This window comes from Argopecten irradians, chromosome 1, assembly GCF_041381155.1.
Source record: "Argopecten irradians isolate NY chromosome 1, Ai_NY, whole genome shotgun sequence".
Taxonomy (NCBI): Eukaryota; Metazoa; Mollusca; class Bivalvia; order Pectinida; family Pectinidae; genus Argopecten; species Argopecten irradians.
In genome coordinates, this window is record NC_091134.1 from 4,337,959 (window position 1) to 4,360,038 (window position 22,080).

Genomic DNA, 22,080 nt, shown 5'->3' on the forward strand with positions numbered 1-22,080 from the left:
AACAGCTGATAACTAAGCGACTCTTCATAACACAACACAGCACCGTGGTGCTAGTGGATTGTTGGGCCCCTATGATTTGCCGAAAACTGCTTGATGTGCCGCCATTCATAATCTGTACTCAGGATTCTGTCTGTTTTCATTTATGAAACCAATGTTTAGCTTTACTCATATCAATCTTCAAATTCTTGATACGCTCATATCGATATCAATCACATCTTCTTTAGGTTCTTGTCAATTCGACTTAAACTGCAGAAGAGCCAGAGAATTAATGGACAGATATAGGGCTCATTCAAAAGTAATATAGTGTTTGGTATGTCTATCAACAACCATGGTTATATCTCAGACACACTGTCCGTCTCAAAATCTGATTATTTATTTCATGTTTTCTCAAAAATGGCCCGCATGGGTTAAATATTTACCGGATATTTCTTGGTTATTATTGTTGCTCTGATCGTGAAGTTCTCGTTTTTTCAGGCGTGTGGAGTGTCTAGGTTAAATCCAACTCATGATTTCATTGGTCTTCATACCATATTAATAATCTTACACTAACCAAGATGTGTTATCATTTTCCCACGGGTATATCGGGATACCATAATATTTGTATTCCGAGTTTATCGATACATCGCTGCAAATGGCGCAGTTGGTCTTGAACATTTTTCACACATGGATATGTGAATTAGTTATAGTTAATATCCATTTTGACCCATGAGAGTATCTACAGGTCATTATAAGGTGTTTATGAGTCTAAATAAAAAATATCACCAACCGCATTAGCGGTGTGTAGTTGTGCGTACAAAATTAAATTGAAGAAAAAGACAAAAGCATTTCAAAAACATTATATTTAATTTTGCAAAAAAACAAAACTATTCTTGTTCGAAATGAGTCAGAATTCAACTAGTAGAAGGACTTTTGTTCTAAGAGGATTCGATATCCAGAGTATCCAGGCAACCGATCGATGTTGTTGTTGTTGTTTTGTCACTACCGCTCCAGTTTTGTGTCAATATCCGTGTGTAATACAGTTGTTTGGTTGGTAAACAGACCCTTTGCTCTCATATAAACATTGTCCATTGTGAATGCAACCGGTGAAATGAAATAACTGTTCGTCTATAAAATGAAATTGCTGGGCGCTTTTGTGAGATTTGGTTGCTTTCAGTTAGTAAAACTACTTATGATTTGCTAACTATTGAATTAGCGACTGTCGTAGAGCAGGCATTCACGCTTTGTTTTCGTCCGGACTCTGCGGAGAGACAAACAAATAAAACATGCTTAGAAATGAAGCCTTCAACGATTGTTTTCACACCCATCCAATCACTCCTCTTACAATTCTAACCCATTGGAGAGAGAACAATAACCATATCGTTATGCTATCCAGTACCTTAAAATTTCACTTTTCATATCAAATGGCTTTGTTTAGTATGTTTAACATTGCATCCGAAAACACTTTATTATATAAGTAAGAAAGTATACAATGATCGAATCGCGACATATCTGAATCGAAACGGTTATCATAAATAACACTACTTACATCCAACACACAGAGTGTGAACGCAAATGGTTTCTTGACGTCCTGGTACTCCTGGAGACCGGAACAGCACTCACTGGCGGGGCATAACGCCATACCATTAATGGACTTGACACCAAAGTTACAACAACTTAGACCGTCTAAGACATCGGCCGGGAACCCAGCACCAGAACGCCCCAACCTCGGATAGCTAAACATCTGTGAGAAAAAATATCAAAGATAAACAGTTGCTGCTGTTGGCATGGAACACTTTCATGCGGTGGGATAACCTCTTATAAAATTGCTGACTGCACCTTTAATCATTCTATACACTAAAACCTATCGATATGGGCTGTTAAATGTGTGTTTTTGAAGAAAAAATTACTAGCCTGAGTTTTTTTAACTCGTGTTTAAAGTTCCTTGTTATCATAACTTCGTATGAACTAATTAGGTCTTGCGTTTTATTGTTTAATCGTCTTATTGCACAGTCACTATCATTTATGGCGTCTTGATGTTTGGAGGTGGAGGAACGCTGGAGTACTCGGAGAAAAACTACTGGCTTACGGTCAGTACATGACAACTGTCCCTAGATAGCTTTTGAAACCACAATCTCCAGAGGACGAAGTCAATCAAAGGGAGACAAGAAAACACGTTAACCACTCCTCACTAAAGCTTAACTATTCATAGTCTGAATCTTATTACTATCTGACCTTGGTTTGACGTCACAGGTGCCTATAAATCACAATTAGTTATCTCTCCTTGGCAGGTATCCCTTGTATCCATAGATGGAAAGTCAACATAAGTCTGTGGTGTTTAATATTTCTTACCGCCTGCTGCGTTAAAACTGATTAGAAAAAGTCGTGAAGCAAAGCACAGTGATTGAGTACGATAAGTGTGTTTCTGTTGGTTTTACAGAATGGGATGTTCAGCCAACTGTTCGTAATAGCCATCCGTTATCCTTTTTGTAAACTGTGGCCATGGTTTCTCATCTAGATCAACAAACCAATTCCTAATCCTATCACAGATACATCAAAATCAAACATTTATATGATATGGATTTCTATTCAGATCCGTGTCGCGTGAATGCTTAATACAAACAACCCTCAGGATACATTAATATTATATATATCACTATTGCTATTCCACTCAAACATCACAGCGATTTGCTTAATGTACAGCAGTTACTATTTCAATTAAGAGGACTTAATTATTTGAGATGTGGGTGCTAGATTGATGGCTTGCAAACATCGTCTGCTTGAAAACACACACTTAGTTTGTGTACAATCACCCGCAAAATCATAAAGAAATCAAAATGCACATCCGATTATTTATTCGGAAATTTCATATTGCCATTAATCGTTATCTTTCACGTGCCTGCTAAAACATTTACTCATGCACAATTTACATTGGTATAATGGCCGAAAAAAAAAGAATAAAAACATGTCATTTGAAAGTGATCATGGCGGTGAGTAGCTCTCTAGAACGATAAAGGCGCGTTCGAGCAAACCAATGTCATTTATTACTCAGAGCTGATTGTTTAAATGAGATTGTCTTCTTGTGTGATAGAAAGCACAGTCACTGCAATGTTTTAGCTAATATAAAGTTCTGATGCTTTTCTTTCCTAATCTTTAAGTCTAAGTAGCCTTCGTAATTGTACAGAGCTTAAATGTCAGATAGGAAATACTTCCTTGTTGATACATCTATTATCTTATCGATGTAAAGGTTTAGAGTGTAGCAATAACATGAAATGAATACGAAAACACTAATGTATCTTACTCTTCTTTCATATTTTGAGTAACAAATGAGGAAGATGCGCAGAAAAGTAACAAATGAGGAAAAAACGATTCCGCGCATTTTCTCTTTAACCATACACCTTATACTTTTGTAATTTTTCAAATTTCTATAAGAAGTTTTCCTACGGGATTGATTTGCAATTGACTTTAATATATTTGAAAATTGCTGTCATGCATTCGACCCACTCGATATAAATGATGATATCTATAGTTTCCGGGAAGGGGGCGAGAAATGGCATGTTGGGATGAATACTTGCCAATAAAGTATCTGGCCTTCTACAAAACGTCATTGCAATAACGGACTCTGAAGAGGGATTTGTCAGGAACTTATCGTTTATCAGTGATTTCTTCCACGCCCCGCGTCTTTCCTCCTAAACTTGAATAATATCATATATCAAACATCATCCAAATTCATTAGCTGATAAATGGAAACTGAAACTTACCGCACGGGCGTCTCTAGAGAATGCCATTGGATTCTGTGAAATACAAACAATTGAATAAATGAAAAATGTAGTTATTAATGTCTAGTATATCACAACAAAAATAAATTTCCTTGCTGGTATTGATAGGAAATTAAATGTAAGAGCTTCACTAAATGTTAGCGATATTTGTGATGGTTTGAATCTATCTAGAAAACAAGGTTAAATTAAAATACAATTGGGAGATTATATATGGAAATTAAAACAAGAAGTTATATTTAGAAATTAAGCAAATCATATCAAAGGCGTGAAGGACTAGTGTTTCCTTTCTAATCCTTAAAAATGTGTCGTAATCAAAATGAACAAAACATAATTGTACTCACACTGGATCTACCACCTCTGGGATATGCTAAAAAGTTCTAGAAAAACAGAACAAAACAATCATTATTTCTATATAAATATATCGATGGATCCTATACATACAGCGGTGAAATATAGATAAACGTTTATAAAACATAATTAAACTGATTGATACAGGTGCAGAAACAGAAATATATAAAACAAAATAACTGCTATCTCTGTTCTACAGGCGTCACACTACGGTATATTTGTCAGAATATTTCTCAATTCATACACTTTCACGAGTGCACTTATGTTAAAGTCAAATCACTACATCATTTACAATTATAATGTATAACTAAAAGTTGTATGGTCTATGCTGATGACATAAGATTTCAAGATGAAACAAGACGAGAAAGACAAAAGATTAGTCGTGTAAATATACCATAGTTTTCTACAAAATCCCTATTTGGAACAAAACTGTTCCTATGAACTTATTACCTGTATTAGTTACTTAATAAGTATTTATGGAGTCAGAAAATAGATAAACAAGTGGAAAAAAAACATTTATAGTGTATGTTGTCAGCACAGAATTGTAATTATTTTTCAATTTCTGCAGTCATTAGCTATCAACTGTAGATCAAACCTATCACAACACTTGGGTTGATGTTGTACCTACTTTAAATAACCAAACTAACTATCTAACCAATTTGTATTTAAAAAGCATCATCCAGTATATCATTTGACAAGCTAGAAATAATAAAATATGGGCTTTGAATAACCTCAGACATTGTCTGAAAAAAAACATTATCTCGACGAACTTGTGCTTTTGATGACTGGGGAAGAGTACATCAGATATAGGTATGCTACAAAGAAAGGTTTATCTATGTTCTTATTGGTGTTAAAAATAAAATTAATATATATATAACTCAAGACTAAATTATTTCTCATGTCCACAAAAAAAATCGATGTTCAGTAATTATGTGAACAAATAAATACTGATGTAAATTCTTCTACGGACTGAATTTGAAGACACAACATATGTTAACAATAGTGTAAGTATGATTTTAGTGACATTAAAGTATCGTCAGAAGAAGGAGGTTCTGAACGGGAAGAAAAGTTTGTGGAAGTCGACACAGAGATCTCTGCCTGTACCTGGAATAGAAGAAACGTTTGTGGAAGTCGACACAGAGATTTCTGTCTGTACCTGGAATAGAAGGACAGTGCAACTAAGGATGTATGGATTAACTACGCTGAGGATAGATTAACGGGTGCATTCATTCAGATAAAGAGGAACACAAACTTCAATGTGTTATTAAAATGAGAATTACAGAATTCACACGTGTCGAAGAACTAAGAAAGGCTAGAATGAGAAACGAACCAGATGACTTCGTGGCAATTCTGGTAAACAGCCTAAGTTCGCTTTATCACGCAGGGATAAAGAGATTTAAGTGAGGAGCGGAAGCCAGATAGAGGATGATTTCAAAACAAACCGTCTACTTTTGATTTTATACCAATTCTAAAATCTTTCTAACCGGTATTGCCTTTGCTGCGTTGTGGGCAAGAAGCTTCGTGCAGGAGGGATAAGCCGAAGTGGGTAGATGAAGAAATATCGTTGTAAACGCTAATAAGAATATAACTAATTCGTCGTCAGTGAGAAATATTAGGAATGTAATGTTTATGGTGAAAAAGAGGTTGGAAAAAATAAAAATTGTTTACTTATTTATTAGCTTTAAAGATTTTATCTTAGGTAAGGAAGCCGGGGGGAGAGTAAAACGAATAGTTTACCTTTCATTACAAGCCAGATAGTGTTACATCTGCAGTTTGTGGTTGAGAAGATTTAAGAAGTAGCAGAGCTTGCGCAGGAGAAAGAAGTCGAGAAGAGATGAACTACATGATCTGAATCGCCCATGTTATATTACAAACCTGGTAGCGCTCCGGGTTGGCTTGTATTGCGGACGATAATAGATCTACAAACAGGTTAACATACTGCTCCTTGAGGGCGGGGTCTATTTCCACAGCGTCAGGCCCACCGCCAACGCTATCGTTTGTCTGCTGGAAATGGCGCCAAACTCAAACAGTAAATGCATTGTTAACGCCAAAGCAAGGGCCATTCGCTAAACTGATATGCGCAGATTTACATCACTTTCAACCAAAGTTAAAATGCAATTTATTTTTGTTATTTTTCCTACTCCGACCCCGACATCATGCATTTCAATGGTTTCGGTGTTACATTAGATTCTATTGCACTGAAAGGTAATTTATTGTGTGTTTCTATGTAATAATATTATATTGCCAACTACATTCAAATCAAAACATGATCAAATAGCACACATTAACACAAGTAATGATATAATTGAAAAAGTAAAACATGTTTCCAAAGCTAGACTAAACACTTGTAAGGGCTAATAGGTTAACATTGATTTTCTGTACATACAATAAAAATGTACATATGGACCAATAATTTTCATGTATTTCAATCTCGTTACTATGTCATTGACAATGATTTTCTAATAGGACGTAATTTTATCTAATTAGAACGCCATAATCTATCATATACAATTAGCGACAAATTCACAATCAAATGATCTCCTTAATGCAATAGTTACGTACAATCTTATGGATAGTACATTTCTTTTAAGAGTTACAATAGGTCATGGAATCATGCATAACCAGAAAAGAGAAGACGTGGATATAGAAGAACACTTTTGAAATAGACAAGATTACTGAAAAAATCCATGCTTTTAGTTTTAAAAATAAGTATAACACGCAAAATATGGATCATAATTATTTTGCTGTCAATTAACATTTTTGTATTAAAACATATCCGACGAATGAATAATTATTTGTTATTTTTGTATCATTGAGTCCTAGAAAAGAAGAAAGCAAGACCATAGTTTCAGAGATAAAATAGGAAGAAAATCGATCTATTAAAAAGTTTGAATATTAATAAAAACAACACCAGGGCTTGATGTATAATTTTATTATCACAGGGGGCATGGTAAAGAGTTTTACAGACATGTTAGTTCAATAGAAAAGTTGGACATGCCAGTAATTAATGAACGAATTACATAGGAAAAAATATACATAAATATACATGAATATATATATGTCGATAAAATATGATAAGCATTGACAGATGGAATGGTACATGGATAGATACACGAACGTGAGAGTGATATCGTCATGAAGTATGAAATGGGGAGGGGGAGGCATGGTAAGGCGATAATATGTACGCATTATAGAAATATATCATTCATAAAAATGGTGAAGTAGCTCTGAAGTCGATATCGACCAGGGTGTATAAAAAGGGACGTTAATTTTGCGCTTGGGTGAACAGGACTTATTACGATTATATTGAATTCAATCACTCGTGGGTTTTCTGATGACATTGAGATTCGTTCTCCTCCGTCATCACATAAAGCAGTAGGGTTGGACAAAAGCAGATAATGCAGGAATGGGATAATGACGTCATTCTTATACCCAGAGTTCCGTTACTCCCGCGGAACGCTTCCGGCCTAAACGAGGGTGCTGCCATCCACGCCGCTGTAGTTCTAATAACTGAGTTTCACAAAAAAGTTTTCACATCTAATTAAGTGGATCTGTCTTAATATTATAAAAGGTATAACCTGTTTAACAGCGGGAAGAAATAACTGTCTTAACTACAAAAACCAGAATATTCGTGCTTTTGGTACGTTGCGCTGGTATGTATTCATATACCTAATACAAATACAACTTTTGTCGATTAACAATAGTTCTTTAAATATATTTATGTTTATTTTATTTTCTAATAGATGTAACAATATTATAGTAAGGAGCAAAATCCAATGAAACAGTAACATTGCAAATATCTCCAACATTTCCTTTTAGAGAGTGCTTTATGCTATGTTTTGCACTTCACCTGGGTCTAAATCATTTTCTGATAGAATAATAATCAAGGACTCCTCCGAGGATAAACAAATCACGATTGTTTGACATTTGATATGTCGATATTAAATTCAAACATATAAAGTTGCTTGGTTTCCCACTCTATCATCAAGGCATTAACGAAATTAAGCCATTTGCGAAAATGTCCGTCCGCATGAAAACCAGACATAGTACATGTATATTTTATAGAACAAAAGCACGAGACATTTTAAAGTAGATATTGTGTCTTGAGTATTGCACCACGTGCACTGTATAACAAGTATTGTTAGAAGTGATTGAAGTAGCTTTTACTACAAATGAATACAAGATACACAAGTGATTAACAGATCGTAAGTAGACATAAAATGTATTGGTATTCGAATCATCAGATGGTTAGTAGATTAGTTCATTGTCATGGGCATGTTAGAATTGATAGAAAGACGTAAGGATATCCGTACGCATGCGCACAAACGCGAACAACATTGTACATACCTCTTGCGAGCGTCTGCCTAATCTCGGATGCTGTCTTCCCTAAAGCAATAAATCAGCTAAAAACTGTATAAAATGTTTCTTAAAGTGCCCTGACACCTGATCACCAATCGCTATTGAGTACGCTGATAGCGCACAAAATCACCGTACAAACATGCTTTAATGTGTCATTACTATCTATATGTGATACAGTGTGCCCAAATCAAACCCCATGCCAGTTGTGCTCATCATGCATGCTGAAGTAACAAATCTGTCGAACTCATCATTAAAAGTTCGCTAGAGTTCTAAACGGGAATCTACTTCTGTATTACTACTACGCACTAAACAATCACTTTTAAAGCATCAAAATTGAATGATCTAAAAAAAAAAACTTAAGATGTTCTCTTCAACTGTTAAACAGTTGTCTTCTTTTCGCTCCTCTACAAACAAAATAACTTTGTACTATTGTGCTACTCATCCACACAACATTTAAGTAGATAGAGTTTACATATCAGTGCTTACCGGCGCTCTTTTCTGTCTGTCTATCGACACAGCCTGTAAGAAACAAAACAAAAATGTTTTTTATTAAAACATACCTACAACATACATGGAATTATGATACCATTTATCTCCTATCTATTCAAAAGAACATCTTTACATATCCATATGTAATCGACGAAGTCGCTTCAATGAGGATAAAAAGATATATGAAACCAAGTAGAATCTCTCTTTACGTAACAATGTGAATGGAGCTGTTTTGACCAGTTTCTAGACTATTTCAGAAGCGAACTTCCAAATCCATTAGCAGTATTAGATTGAAAACATATACTTAAAAATAAATGTGTAGTTATTTTTGGGATTTAGATATCGAGGAAGATCTATCAATACTGTTAGTGTAATTGATTTTGTTTCTATTAATCAATCATGGCCTCTAGGCGGGTGCGAAATGGTAACTAAAAATACACTGAATGAAAACCCATGCTTGCAATGACTATAATCCAACAAAAGAATAGTGTTCAATATTTCATTTGTTGATTTAAACACGCCATCAATGGGCAAGAATTTCTACCTTAATTACCTAACATAATTATGGAACAATTAGTGACTTAATTAGAGAGGAAGCTGTAAAATCAGGTAAAAGATAATAGGAGACCAAGTAGCAGTGCGTTCGAAAGACTCATTCCGCAGTGCGCAAGCTTGTTGTGCCTGAAATATAATTTTTTTCTTTATGCATCCTCCATCTTGTCACATAAACAACAACAAAACAGATATGTGTGAAATGGCCACCGGATGGTGACATTTAATATTACACGAAAGATATAAACAAACAAATAAAATGTAAAACCGACGAAGACATACTAAGTATTATACATATCATACAAAGCATATTATACAAAGGAGACAATTTGTAAAAAAAAAAAAATAAAAAAAATAAAAAAAGCACGAGTGAGGGTTACTAAAACTCTATATATAAAATTATTTATAGTCGAAAATGATTGAGAACAAACGAAAATATCCAGGAAATGTATTATCAACAAATAAAGATATAATGAAAAGAAGCTGCATTACTGTCCATCATTCCGCGTATTTGAAATCTAGCCAGTTTCTAAAGAAAAGAAAAAAGCACGTATCACCAGTCTAGTCGCTGATCGTTTAATATGCATGTCACACAAGTGAGCTTCAGTCAGATTTTCACGACACGTATTTACTAAATGTTTTACGGTCTAACAAAGGATGCATTGTTTTCGATGTTTATGTGACATATATCGTTGTGAGGGGCTTCTTTTATAATGTAATCAAAAGTGCTTCCGCGCTTTACTCGACTATTGCTTCGAAAAGGAAGTGGGTTAAACTTTTAATATGATTATTTCATCACTCATTGTTGTTAAGTATAGAAATGTATAATTGCTTGCCAAACGCTTTTCATGCCATAGCAATGGCCAATAAGATTGTATTTGACATTAATATTACGGCCTATTTCACAGATTAATTGAACGGTTGAATTGATATATTATAATTACAAATAGCATATTTAACTCAAAGTTAGTTTGGTGGTCCTGACCACATCGTTCGCTTTACTCGAATGCTTGAACAATTTCACTGTTGTCCCATCGACCTTCTAATTAACGACGATTTAGTGTAAGATATGACAAAAAGAAAAGTTATATGACTTTTGATCGAAACGTAAGCGTTTAAACTCGACAATTAAAGCTAGATCTGAAACATATTAGTTGGATCACATGACACATCTGTGATTTTAGAAATTTATTTAAACGTTAATTTTGATGACGAAAGAATCAGCATATACAAAGCCAATAATGATGTAAAATTGATTATTTAATTGAACACATGCAAATCACATGCTTTTTTCCCTCTCAAGGAGTATTCTCAATTCAAACTACTTGCACAAATCTTTTCCTCGGACGTTTCTGGTAATTTTGCCTCCATTCCATAGCCAAACTATTTGCAACAAAATTAATATTCTAAAAATACGACGGCTGGGTCACGCTTTGGCTTTCAGTATGACTGTCGTATCATTTGTTATGTTAATTAGTTTTATCCAATACCAGTTAACCACGGTCATTCACAAAATGTATTACCAGATACCGGACAAGTTCCTCGGGGCAGTCTTGTCAGTCGGAAAATGTCTTAGAGAGTTGCCAAGTAGTTCCGAAATTCTTCCATTGTCAAACAACGAAGTTGGCAAAATGAGAGAGATTACTTGAAGTGTAACTATGTCCATTCAACTCATGCTCATCAGATATTCGGGAGGGATACTTAAGTGGGAGAGGTCAAAGTTGATGAAGTCTGGCATCCCACTAACTCTGTAAGGCCAGCTTTTGACGGGTGTTTGAGGGTTTATTAGCCGGGTTTTTACTCGATAATTTGAGCTTTACTTGATTGGAATTCTGGCACGGTTACAATATTCGGACTGTTTGGAACAATGCAGTATGATAAGTGAATTATTAAATAATTACAATATCCATTTAAACAGATAAAGAACATATTCATGTCGATCCTTGTACGACATTTTAAATAAAATTTACAAACAATTAACAAACAATCCTTTTGCGAAAACATGCATTATAGCAAAGGTCACCAAGGAAAGTAAAAGCTAATATACGTACCCGACCTACTCTGCCTTCCGGCCGGATGCGATATGTGTACTACTAGTGCACTGCCGCAGTGAATTACTTGTTGTGGGAAATTTTCTATGCTTTTTATTTATTTCCAGTTATTTCATGCTCATGAATGCATATATGTAATTCTTCCGCAAAACTAACTTAACAATTTCTATCATACCGTTTACAACCAGTATCATTGTTGTACATTTTTCCTTAGAATTAACTGCCGTGTTCATAAGCCAAGGATATCTGACCGTTAATATGTATTACGTTGCCTGGTAGGTAAATCACACAAAACTAGCTGAATAAGATGTAAACAAAGGTGTAAATAGCTGGTTATTATTATCATTATATCTTGCTGCACTAACAGTAATGGACACCAGTTGTAGCTCTAAAGACGACACCATTATCTGTCTAACAATCATTTGAGCTACAATGTTTCAGCTATAATGAAACTTTACGTTATCAGCAAAACAAATTAACTGCCTTCATAACGTCGAATTGTTACAACAAAACTTTCTATTGTCACATGATTTCTGCGGATACTACCGGCGTTCAATAGAATATAATATAACAAATATTATGTGTCTACTTCATGACGTCGTTATGAATAAAAACTTACCTATCAGTTCATATTTTGCTTTTTATATGTTTTCTTCTCCTAAAACAACAAAGATTGGTTTCATTGTGAACGAATCAAGGAGTCTAATAACGGTGTTGTACAAAGAAATTTAACTATTTACGGTCGCTAGACTTGTAGAAGGTGCTGATTTCCACTTCCGTCGGAAGAAATCGATCGCAAACAAAACACCGGAAGTAATAAATTTGTAGGGTTAATAACAAGATTTTCAAGGATATTTTTTAATGTTATTGATCGTGTAACCTATCTTAACAAGCGATTGTGTCACATGGTGAGAACAAGCTTAGACGATTGGTTATAAACAATATTAAACCTTGTTACCATTCAATCCTAACACAGATTTCACATTGTTTTAAGGAGAAATTGGCTCGAGTAGATTAACAATAACCGGCCACAGCCGATAGACGTGCTTCTTACTTTGGGAACTTAAGTAGTCATATATTATATACATTGGCCTCGAGATCGCTTGGGAAGTGCGTTATCATTAATAAATGACTTCGATTTATTCCAGACATGTGTTTTGCAGGCCTTTCTGAATCACACTGCGGCTATGTGTGTGCACTGGATGTCAATCTGATCACTCACGCACTTTAAGCATGTCCACCGAGCATCAATTCCTTTCAAAAATTACATTTTCTTCGAACCTTTTATATGATTATTGAAAAAATATTGCCGAATTAGGCAGCAAATTTGGTTAATCTCAAGAAATGGTGGAGACTTTCCACGAGAAAATACCGACACACTATTCTGTGGCATGGCAAGAAAGCCAGAACAACAGAAACATTATTTCAGTATACTCGAGTGTTATGTAGCTCTTTATTAGGGCCGTAATGAAGGATAACGAAATTGATACTTCAAATGAACCGATTCGTCTTTCTTTCTAAGTCTTTTCCATGTTGCTATAATACTTCGTGCCAAAACTGTAAAATATGTAACCGATTTTGACGTTTGCGGTAACAGATTTGACTATCCTACTATAAGTGGAAGAATCGTAACATCTCATATCGTTAATAGGCTAACCTGAAATAACTATTGATTATCAAAGGGAAAGTTAAAAAGTACGTATTTTGCAACATTTGCTGATTAAGTAAATGTATAACACGCAATGATAAATACATAAATATAAATATATAGCTTCCAGTTGTCAATCTAACTACAGATGACGTCAGCTGCCGTTCATGACATCTTTAGTTGGGTTACATCGATGCAATATATCAACTTCACCCAAGTGTGACGTCATTTGAAACAATGAGAAAAAAATATGAAAGTATTCAGATTATTCATTTAGCGGTTTTTATCGAGAAAATATCATTTTAGATACAAATATTCCTGATGAGAGCAGTGACTATATGGACAAGGTGCAAAAAACAGATTCCCATAATCTTAAAAAATAATGTTTTATGACTTGAGGAATTTGATAATGAACTAATTTCATCGTAAAAAGTATAATTATATTCCCTTGTCACGGATTATAATTAAATTTACCGAGCTGAAAGCTGAAAAAGAGGGAATAAAAAATTAATGTGCCTTTTCCTTTTAATCATTCTTAAAAGAGTTTTGCTGTATAAAATGTCTCGTTGTTTTCTCTCTGTACTCCCTAATTCGGACTGAGCTAAGGTGATTACGTATAAAATGCCATCCAAGTGGATGCATTTGTCAAATTATAACCAAAACCGTGTTTTGCGTTTAAACGGTAATATTATCAATTGCTCGGGACTGAAACTATAAAGCTTTACCAAACAAAAAGGGAATTTGTGAAATAATAATTCTCCTATACCTTCCGTTGGTGTAATGATATGTAGAACATGTTTCGTGACGTCGCGCGTTATTCAATTCGCCTGCAATCCTGGGAGAATTATAGGGCAATATATCCCCTGGGAGAATTATAGGGCCATAAATTCCCTAAGAAGGCAGTTTGATGATGAAATCGTTCTTAATAGCAAACCATTAATTCGAGTTTTCCATATTCCATAGCGGTATGTTTGCAATCATAATGTGATAATAATCCTCATTGAATTACAAGCGTTAAATGCCTTATAATTAAATTTAATTAATTTACAGTTTCATATAACTACAATGAATTTATTTACACTTTCATTTACCTCTTTGTGTTTTTAAGTTTGGAAATTACCTAACACACTATGCTATATGCATACAATCCTTTTATCAGTCTGTATTGTGATATGACATTAACGGTAACATCATAGTGAAGGCAATGATATGACGTTAATATCTAAAGATTGCTGAAGGAAAAATTGTTTCTGTTCATACTTGCAATGCATCTGTAAAATCTTGATTTAAATATATGTGTGATTTATAATATTTCTCATTCACAGTAAATACATAAGATACTTTATTTAGCTCTTCGAGTCAATTTTAATTACAACTTTCATGTAATGTGTAGTCATTTATTATCCTATCTGGATTCCTATCACTCTACGCTTGGCAATGTGGCAGTGTCTACTTATCCGTCTATAAAACTAAACTAATTTCCTATGTCTATACTAGTCATATCTGAGGCACCATATTTTTCCTTTTTGTGACGACAATTAATCATGGATTGACGTATTATTGATACAGATCAGTAGGCAGACTCTAGTCGGTGGTAGATAAGTATCCACAACCGACACTAGGCGCGTCCCCAAACCTTAGCGGATCAGCCACAGACTTATGGCATTTAGTGCCTGCCTATTAAGTAAATACTGGCCATTCTGTTTGGTTCGTAACACCTTCTATCTGATTTAGACACATCACGACCACTCCCTAAATCCTATCTGATTTAGACACATCTCGACCACCTCCTAAATCCTATCTCAGAAACCGCCCCGTAACATCTCGTGGTACTGGACAGGTTTGCTCAAAAAATGGAAATTGTTAAAGTGCAGTAGATGTCGGGGTTTGACCGACTTGATTATATATAATATATATATTATCTTTAGACTGTTTACTTCATTACTACTGACAAATTTTACAAATAATGTAGTTGTACAACAGAGAATAATAGAAAACAGTACTTATGCACGTATATATTTGTGAATTTGCTCTATCAGATGGTTTCATGTCAATTGGTTTTGGTCCTGAACAAAAAAGGAATTGAACATATTTCGCAAGGAGTAAAACATAACGACTGAACATCCAAATCGCTTTCTTAAGCATTTGAAATTATATGAAAAAAAAATCTTAAGTACAACATATGATTTACTAAATAAAAGACACCCCGTCAGAGAAAACAATTAATGAGATTGAAATCAATTTTCTGACATGCTAACATCGTTTTATGGAGATGAACACACACAAATCAATCCCGATTTCTATAGAGTCATTATATCTAAAGATTAAATGGTAATTGAAATAGATATGTTGTTGTATCCATCCTTTGACTTTTGGGGTAAAATCAAGGTTAATCATCTAGTGGAATGGTCATAATAGACATCCCGTAATTTGAACTAATTAACTCCATACAAACATCAATATAAACAACGCGAAACGACGATGTGCGTGCACAAATAGACATTACTGATGATTTACCATGTATGCAGCTTATTATAATTCATCCGATCTCGTATTGCATGCCACATGTAGTTATTTCGAAATTGATGTCGTTTACCCTACTCTGACCTTAACTCAAAGATCTAAGTTACCAAATAACGTTTTCTGTAGGATCTAAAGTATTTTAAGATCACATTTGAATGTGTGAATATGTCATGTCTTGTCATTTCATATCAAAACTGAATCTTATGAATCCAAAGTGCAATTCTTTTCCAGAATTTGCTTTCTCTCTTCTTATGTTGACTCATACTCTCTAACAAAAAGACCTTAAACGAAAAGAAAACGAACTCTTACACACACAAGAAGGCGTTAGATTACTCCTGTCACTGGATCTTTTTGTTTGGTACTGAAGGTATCAACATAAAAAAGTAAAACGTGTCAAGGAAGGCAGATTGTGCCCACGTAATTAACTAATAGTGTATATGCTGATAACATGTTTGACATAGAGATAGTTGTCAAAAAGAACACGTTTTGTATCTTGTACTGTGAAGCATATTTTATGTGACTACTAACAACTCATGGTAATGTGACATTAACAGTCTACAATACAGACGATAGATAACACTGATTTCATGTCTGGAAGCATTGCCAATTAAAAAGAAAGAGTGGAAGAAATGAGTGTAGGAAATAAATGTATTGCAATCGATTAGCTGTATAAAAATCGTGACTTATGATAAAATATCTCCAATCAGATATCGTGATATTCTGTTAAGAGGACGATTTTGCTATTCTACAAACACATATGAAATTTATGTCTTAATACACGGAAAGAAAATGGCATATTGTGTCTATTATTGTCAGAGGTGCGTCGATCATATGACGCTGGTGTAATATTGTATTCGGCGACGTATGTGGTGTTAATGTAATTGTGTTCTGTTGATTATATACAGACAGTTGCAGGCAAATGTATGCATTGTATTAGCAGTTACACAATTCTATTACAATCAGAGGTTATGTGGCTATTGTGTAGACGTCTTTCAAACCCCTGTCGTGGTAATACTGTATGTACAGACATGACAAATGATGGAGACTTCCACTCTGAAGTACCCCGCGTGGGGGTTTAGTTATACTGTATCTATCATTTTATCGCCATCCCAGAAAATGATGCATTTACACTTGACATCTATAGTAATATATATGTTACCAGACTTTATTGTTTTACAGTATATGTCCGAGTTTCAGTTTACAATGTTGATTAATGAGGGACATCCAATTGACAAAAATGAAAAAATCATTCATAGAATGAAGTCACATTTATATCGATTGCATGACAACCTGTCCTGAAAATTAAATGGAAGATGCAATGATTGAAAGCATGCATAATTTACTACTTTCGTTCAATGTTACGTTACTTTGACAAACACAAAGCTATCCAGTATTAAATTGATATAGAATGGATATAGTTTTGTAGGTCGAAGCTGCCCGACCCTGCTTGACGTGACCTTTACTCTCGTAAATTCGTATGGAAATTATATCTGCCAAAGTTAAGGTTTCATATCAGACATCATAGGTAAGGACATTTTAGCTTACGACACCGAACGGGATCAGCAACGTCATAAAGGTATCTAATGTTTAAGTTTACATTATAAACTGTAAATGTCAGAGTATGGCTGCATCTGTAGTTATATTTTAATCATGTTAAAATCACTTATCGCCATACCTCAGCGCAGTTATTTTCACTTTATCGAGTTAAAAGGAAAGTGATAAGAGCCGTTTACTAAAGGTCGAGTTAAACAGACACAATATACAGGAGTTTGCTAAACTTCGATACATTTTCTAAATTATCGAAAATCATCAATTCCAAACATTTTTATTGATACACTAACGCCTGATGGTGCTTTGTCTCATAATTTACCTGCTTTTATGTACCCAAATCCCGTTTACGGTGCATTATTTCCATAGTAATAAAATGCTTTGTCTATTTTTCCGCAATAGAAGCAAAATGTTATCTAGTGTCTTTAGACGTTGATTTATAATTCTTAATGGCGGTGCGAGTAATGATTTGTCTTGTTGACAAGTGCTAAATTGGTAATGGTGAAAACGACAGTTTAATTCGTTAGGTTGCCATATGTAACATCCAAGAGAAACTTCAGATTTTGAAAATGTCAGCCAGAACACTTCTAATGTTCCACCTGCGTCAAAAAGCAAGTCAACATTTTCCGCCCAGAAACATTTAAATCCGCGTTTGTTTGTTTGATTACGTCTAATAGATACTTTAACCATTCCATAGTATTACACAAACAGTTAATGACCTGGTAATTTGGTGTCGGATACAAACTTGTACTTTAATACATTAGTTTGTTAACCCAGTACTCTATGGCTGAATTAACAAATGTCATTCGGAACTATAGCTTGTCTAAAAGCAAGGGATTCGAACATCAGGCATGTTTTTTCAATGAATGTTTTGAAAAGTCAGCTGCGGTTAATGATACGTGCTTCTGTTATATAATACATACTACAATTAGCTTCGACATACGTACGTTTGCATTGATTGGTTATTCAATAAAACATTAAAATATTCTATTAAATGGGTAATCACTCTTTATTCAAAGTTTAATTTAATTACAAAATCACTTCCGTTTCGACTAGGGTATGCAGACAGTAAAAAATCTAATTGTTCTTCAATCTCGATGATATCATTTTAATTCAGTAATGTTTTATCGTATTGCTTTTATCGAATACGATTTACAGTTTGAATTTCAAGCTTTTTTGTTTTGAACTTTGCGATTTTCTACTATCATTCACAAGCAGATTCTAACATATATTGTTACAGTAAGACGAACATACCTGATACGAAATTATTCTTATTAGATATAAGTTCAAGTCCTTTGTTTTGGCTTCTCTTTTTTATACTTCTTTTAGAACGTATTAAGAAATTGTTTATAACGAATTATCTTTGGTAATAAATGATGTTGAGATTCAATCAAGTCCATATTTGCTCTATGATGATTTTTTTCGGAACTTCTTTCTGAAAGAGCTGAATGTAGTCTTGTTTTAAAGTCATCTTTGGCCAAAGAGGGGAAGCAATTGAAATAAAATCAAATAAGATCAAACAACTATACAATGTATTGTCGATAACGGACAATCTCTTAGCGAAAACGTTGTTTCTAACTTTACAATTGAAGAGTAAACTTATAGTTCCTATGTTGATCATAGGTGTAAACAGCCTATGACGTTAATTTACTTATGTTTTCGGAAACTCTATAGCTTTTCTCCTTGTCCCATGTGATTCGTTATAGTAAAAGTATTTAAATCTCTAATAGATTGAACGGCTGGGGGTACAAAAAGGCTATATTGAAATCATTATTACTTTGTACTATGTCTATGTCAGTATAGCAGAAGAAGCGAATGTCCTGGAGAAAACTGACATTGTATTTATGGTCGTCGTTATAGTCAGAAATTTGGTATTGTGAATTATTTCGTTTTCATTAAAACTAATTAATTAATTGAACAAGGGATCGATTATTAATCATTTCAACTATCCCATTACAACTCTCTATAATTACATGTGGCACAAATATCATGGTGTCAGATAGACCAACAATGAGAGAAGTATCCGAGAGATCATAGAGAGTACTTTTCAAAATTAGCGATTGTTACGTCTTATCTCCATAATAGCACTAGCAAGAACGACTAAATGTTAATTCATAAGTAATTGGTAAAAACCATATCAAGATGCACTGATTTTTGCAGTCATTCATAATCAATCAGAAAAGGAATTTATTTTTATCGAACAATTAAATAGTGTGCTACCAATTCAGAAACCTTTGATCACTAAGGAAAGATATCAAAACAATTTGCCATTACTTAATGTGTTATTGATATTTTTGGTAATTCAAACATCTCTATGGATCAAATATTAACTTTAAAGAACTTTAAAAAACAGATTTACTCTAATTACTAGTCACAGATGCCATGGAACACACTATAGGCAACGTGACAACTAAACCTTATAAAACAAAGCATACCCACCCTAATTCGTAAAAGCTGGTTTTTTCGGATATTAAGCATTTCTGAATTTTGAGATATTATTAATAGAAGATGATAATCTGTGAAGAAGATGATATTTTTGAAAATGTAAACTATTATTGATTAACATATCTCGCTGGCGTCAGTTACTGGGCAATGATATCGATATTGGTAATTGATATGTATGTTTGTTAATGCTGAAATTTAACCATCGTTTTGCCAAGCTCGTTGATACAATATTCCAGATAAAATTTGTATCTAATAGTGATGCACTGTGATTTACAGTCGGATTACAATTTAATCCAGATTGGTTTTCCAGTTGGTGGAGACGATCAGCTGATAACCAAATTTATAATAGCGGGTGAGGCTCTCCTGGGTTTTCTACAGTGTGCATATGTACGGGTTATTAGTTTTAATATTTCATGGTGAACTGCAGATGATCTCATATAATACTGCTCTAAAATGCGAGAAACAGTCCATAAAGTTTGATGAATATTTGGGTATTGGAATCTTGTTTGCATGATCAAATTGATTTTTTTAACAATAATAAATATGAAAGGTAATGCTATTGACAACTATTAGTTGATATCGTGTTGGAAAAAATAGTTCCACAAAACCTTAAATCTCAATAAGATAATGCAATCATATGCTTCTAATGAAATTTATTCAGTCTATGCCAATTACTTAAAGACCCACTGTATTATCGAAACAAAAGTTTAAGGATAATTACTAAGCTAGATTTTCTGTAACTATAGTTTATAATGAACTTGAAACCCGAATAGATGCAGGAACCCTGCTTAAATCTATTGCTTACAACGAAGGTTCCCTGTCTTGTGTAGCGTAGTCACTGTTTCCAACCGGATGTGGGTAACTGTAGATACGCTCCATAAACATGGTACTGGTAATCAACTACGTGTACTGTGCGGTATTTAGCGGATGCCAGGAAACGTAGAAGACCCGCGTTATGAAAATTAGCATTTCTGTATCTAAAGTTGTCCAGAGGTGCTTAAGTGAAAAAATTAATAACTTTTCCGACTCTACAAAAATATCAAACTCGTTTTAGAGTTGAAATTAAAAATCAAAATCCGTTTCGGAAACATAAATTAAAACGAATCTTTAAGCATTCATGTATTTCTGCAAAGTTTCGACCGAAACAGCTGTATGCCATCAGGACAATGTAATCGTCAGCGTGAAGATGTTGAAAAACGTGTAAAATAATGACAGTTGTGTTCACTTGCTTTAAATCGATGGATAAAAAAGCGTTAATTTGCATAATAAACCAAATGTAGCTGTGCATTGGCGTCTTAAGAATGAAAAATTAGCAAAATTAAAAATAGGATTTTTTTTTTATTAACATTATTGCAATCATACCTTGATAAGTTGTCGAAAGCACACAATTACATAATAACATTAACGCGTATAGGCGTAATTCGTTATGGGATCGAACTTTTTTCCTTAGATACAGTTAATTATAACTACTGACGATCGTAAATCGAACTTCATTTACATTAATGATTTTTCCCAACTAAAGAGTGCTCGTTTTACTACGATCTGATAGCAGATCTTTATCGTTTTCTTTACACACTACCCAATGATAATTGTTAAGATAATGTTGGTTTTTTTTTGTAAGCCTTACTTAATTACAAGTTAAGATAATCTAGCAATCAGGAACATAAAATTGGAGCAAAACATTTTTTTTCATATATTGTCCGCGAATTTTGTCTTTTAATTCATTAAACATATTGAATTTGCAAAAATAATGATTGTATACAATTGACAAAAACATCATCATAGTAAGATCAATAATATATGTAAGTTAGATATATGTACGTTTAAAAGCACTCACCTTTCCTTCCGTGTATAGTGAGAAAGCTACAAGTAACACACAGCCTGAGAGAAGTCCTGAAACCATGATGCCTAATTTAAATGTTCTCCCTTTCTTCCTTTGCTGCAGCAGTTATGGGCGAAAACCGAAAATCTTTCTCTATGAGCAGGACACGTGCTTTGCTTGATATAGGCTGGCAACACCCACTTTTGTCAACTTCTTCTCGACGTCAGCAGCTATGGGTCACGTGACATCCGGTCGATTCCGAGATTACTGCGTGTCCGTTATATTATTATAACTCTTAGGTAAATGGGTAAGGTTTAGTTATTAATTATTGATAGGAAATGTATGATGTCAAACACAATTGATGATTTAACAAGCGGGCACGTATTTGTCAAATGTATGGATTCGGATACGGGGACGAGTTTATCTGTTAATTCACAAGAAAAGCGAGTCTGAATAGCATAAAACATTACATCAGGTGTTGGCTATCCAGTACTGTATTGGTATTTGTCACAAACTAGAGTGTTTAATGCGTAGTCGGTT

At 34.1% G+C, this 22,080-nt stretch overlaps 1 protein-coding gene across 4 annotated transcripts; it reads right to left on the reverse strand.

The window, feature by feature from the left end:
• Positions 1 to 822: 822 nt before the first annotated feature.
• LOC138315632 (uncharacterized) lies at positions 823 to 21,737 on the reverse strand. 4 transcript variants are annotated; one of them, XM_069256796.1, is made up of 9 exons: positions 21,556 to 21,737; positions 8,949 to 8,981; positions 8,451 to 8,489; positions 7,536 to 7,613; positions 5,979 to 6,107; positions 4,097 to 4,132; positions 3,738 to 3,770; positions 1,526 to 1,720; positions 823 to 1,237 (listed from the first exon to the last, which is right to left on the reverse strand). In XM_069256796.1, exons 1-9 carry the CDS (start codon positions 21,619 to 21,621, stop codon positions 1,214 to 1,216), a joined length of 633 nt encoding a protein of 210 aa, XP_069112897.1. In that variant the 5' UTR covers positions 21,622 to 21,737; the 3' UTR covers positions 823 to 1,213. The 4 variants fall into 4 exon arrangements, with proteins under 4 accessions (XP_069112897.1, XP_069112915.1, XP_069112906.1 ...); XM_069256814.1 differs by lacking the exon at positions 7,536 to 7,613 and having other exon boundaries at positions 5,979 to 6,104; positions 21,556 to 21,735; XM_069256805.1 differs by lacking the exon at positions 7,536 to 7,613 and having other exon boundaries at positions 21,556 to 21,734.
• Between the last annotated feature and the right edge of the window lie 343 nt (positions 21,738 to 22,080).

Bases quoted from the DNA above. Each gene is read 5' to 3' on its own strand.
- LOC138315632 (XM_069256796.1), bottom strand. From the start codon at position 21,621: ATGGTTTCAGGACTTCTCTCAGGCTGTGTGTTACTTGTAGCTTTCTCA. The intron at 8,982-21,555 runs GTGAGTGCTTTT...TGTTTCTTACAG, and splicing joins CACTATACACGGAAGGAAAG to GCTGTGTCGATAGACAGACA. The intron at 7,614-8,450 runs GTATGTACAATG...TGTGAAACTCAG, and splicing joins TAGGCAGACGCTCGCAAGAG to TTATTAGAACTACAGCGGCG.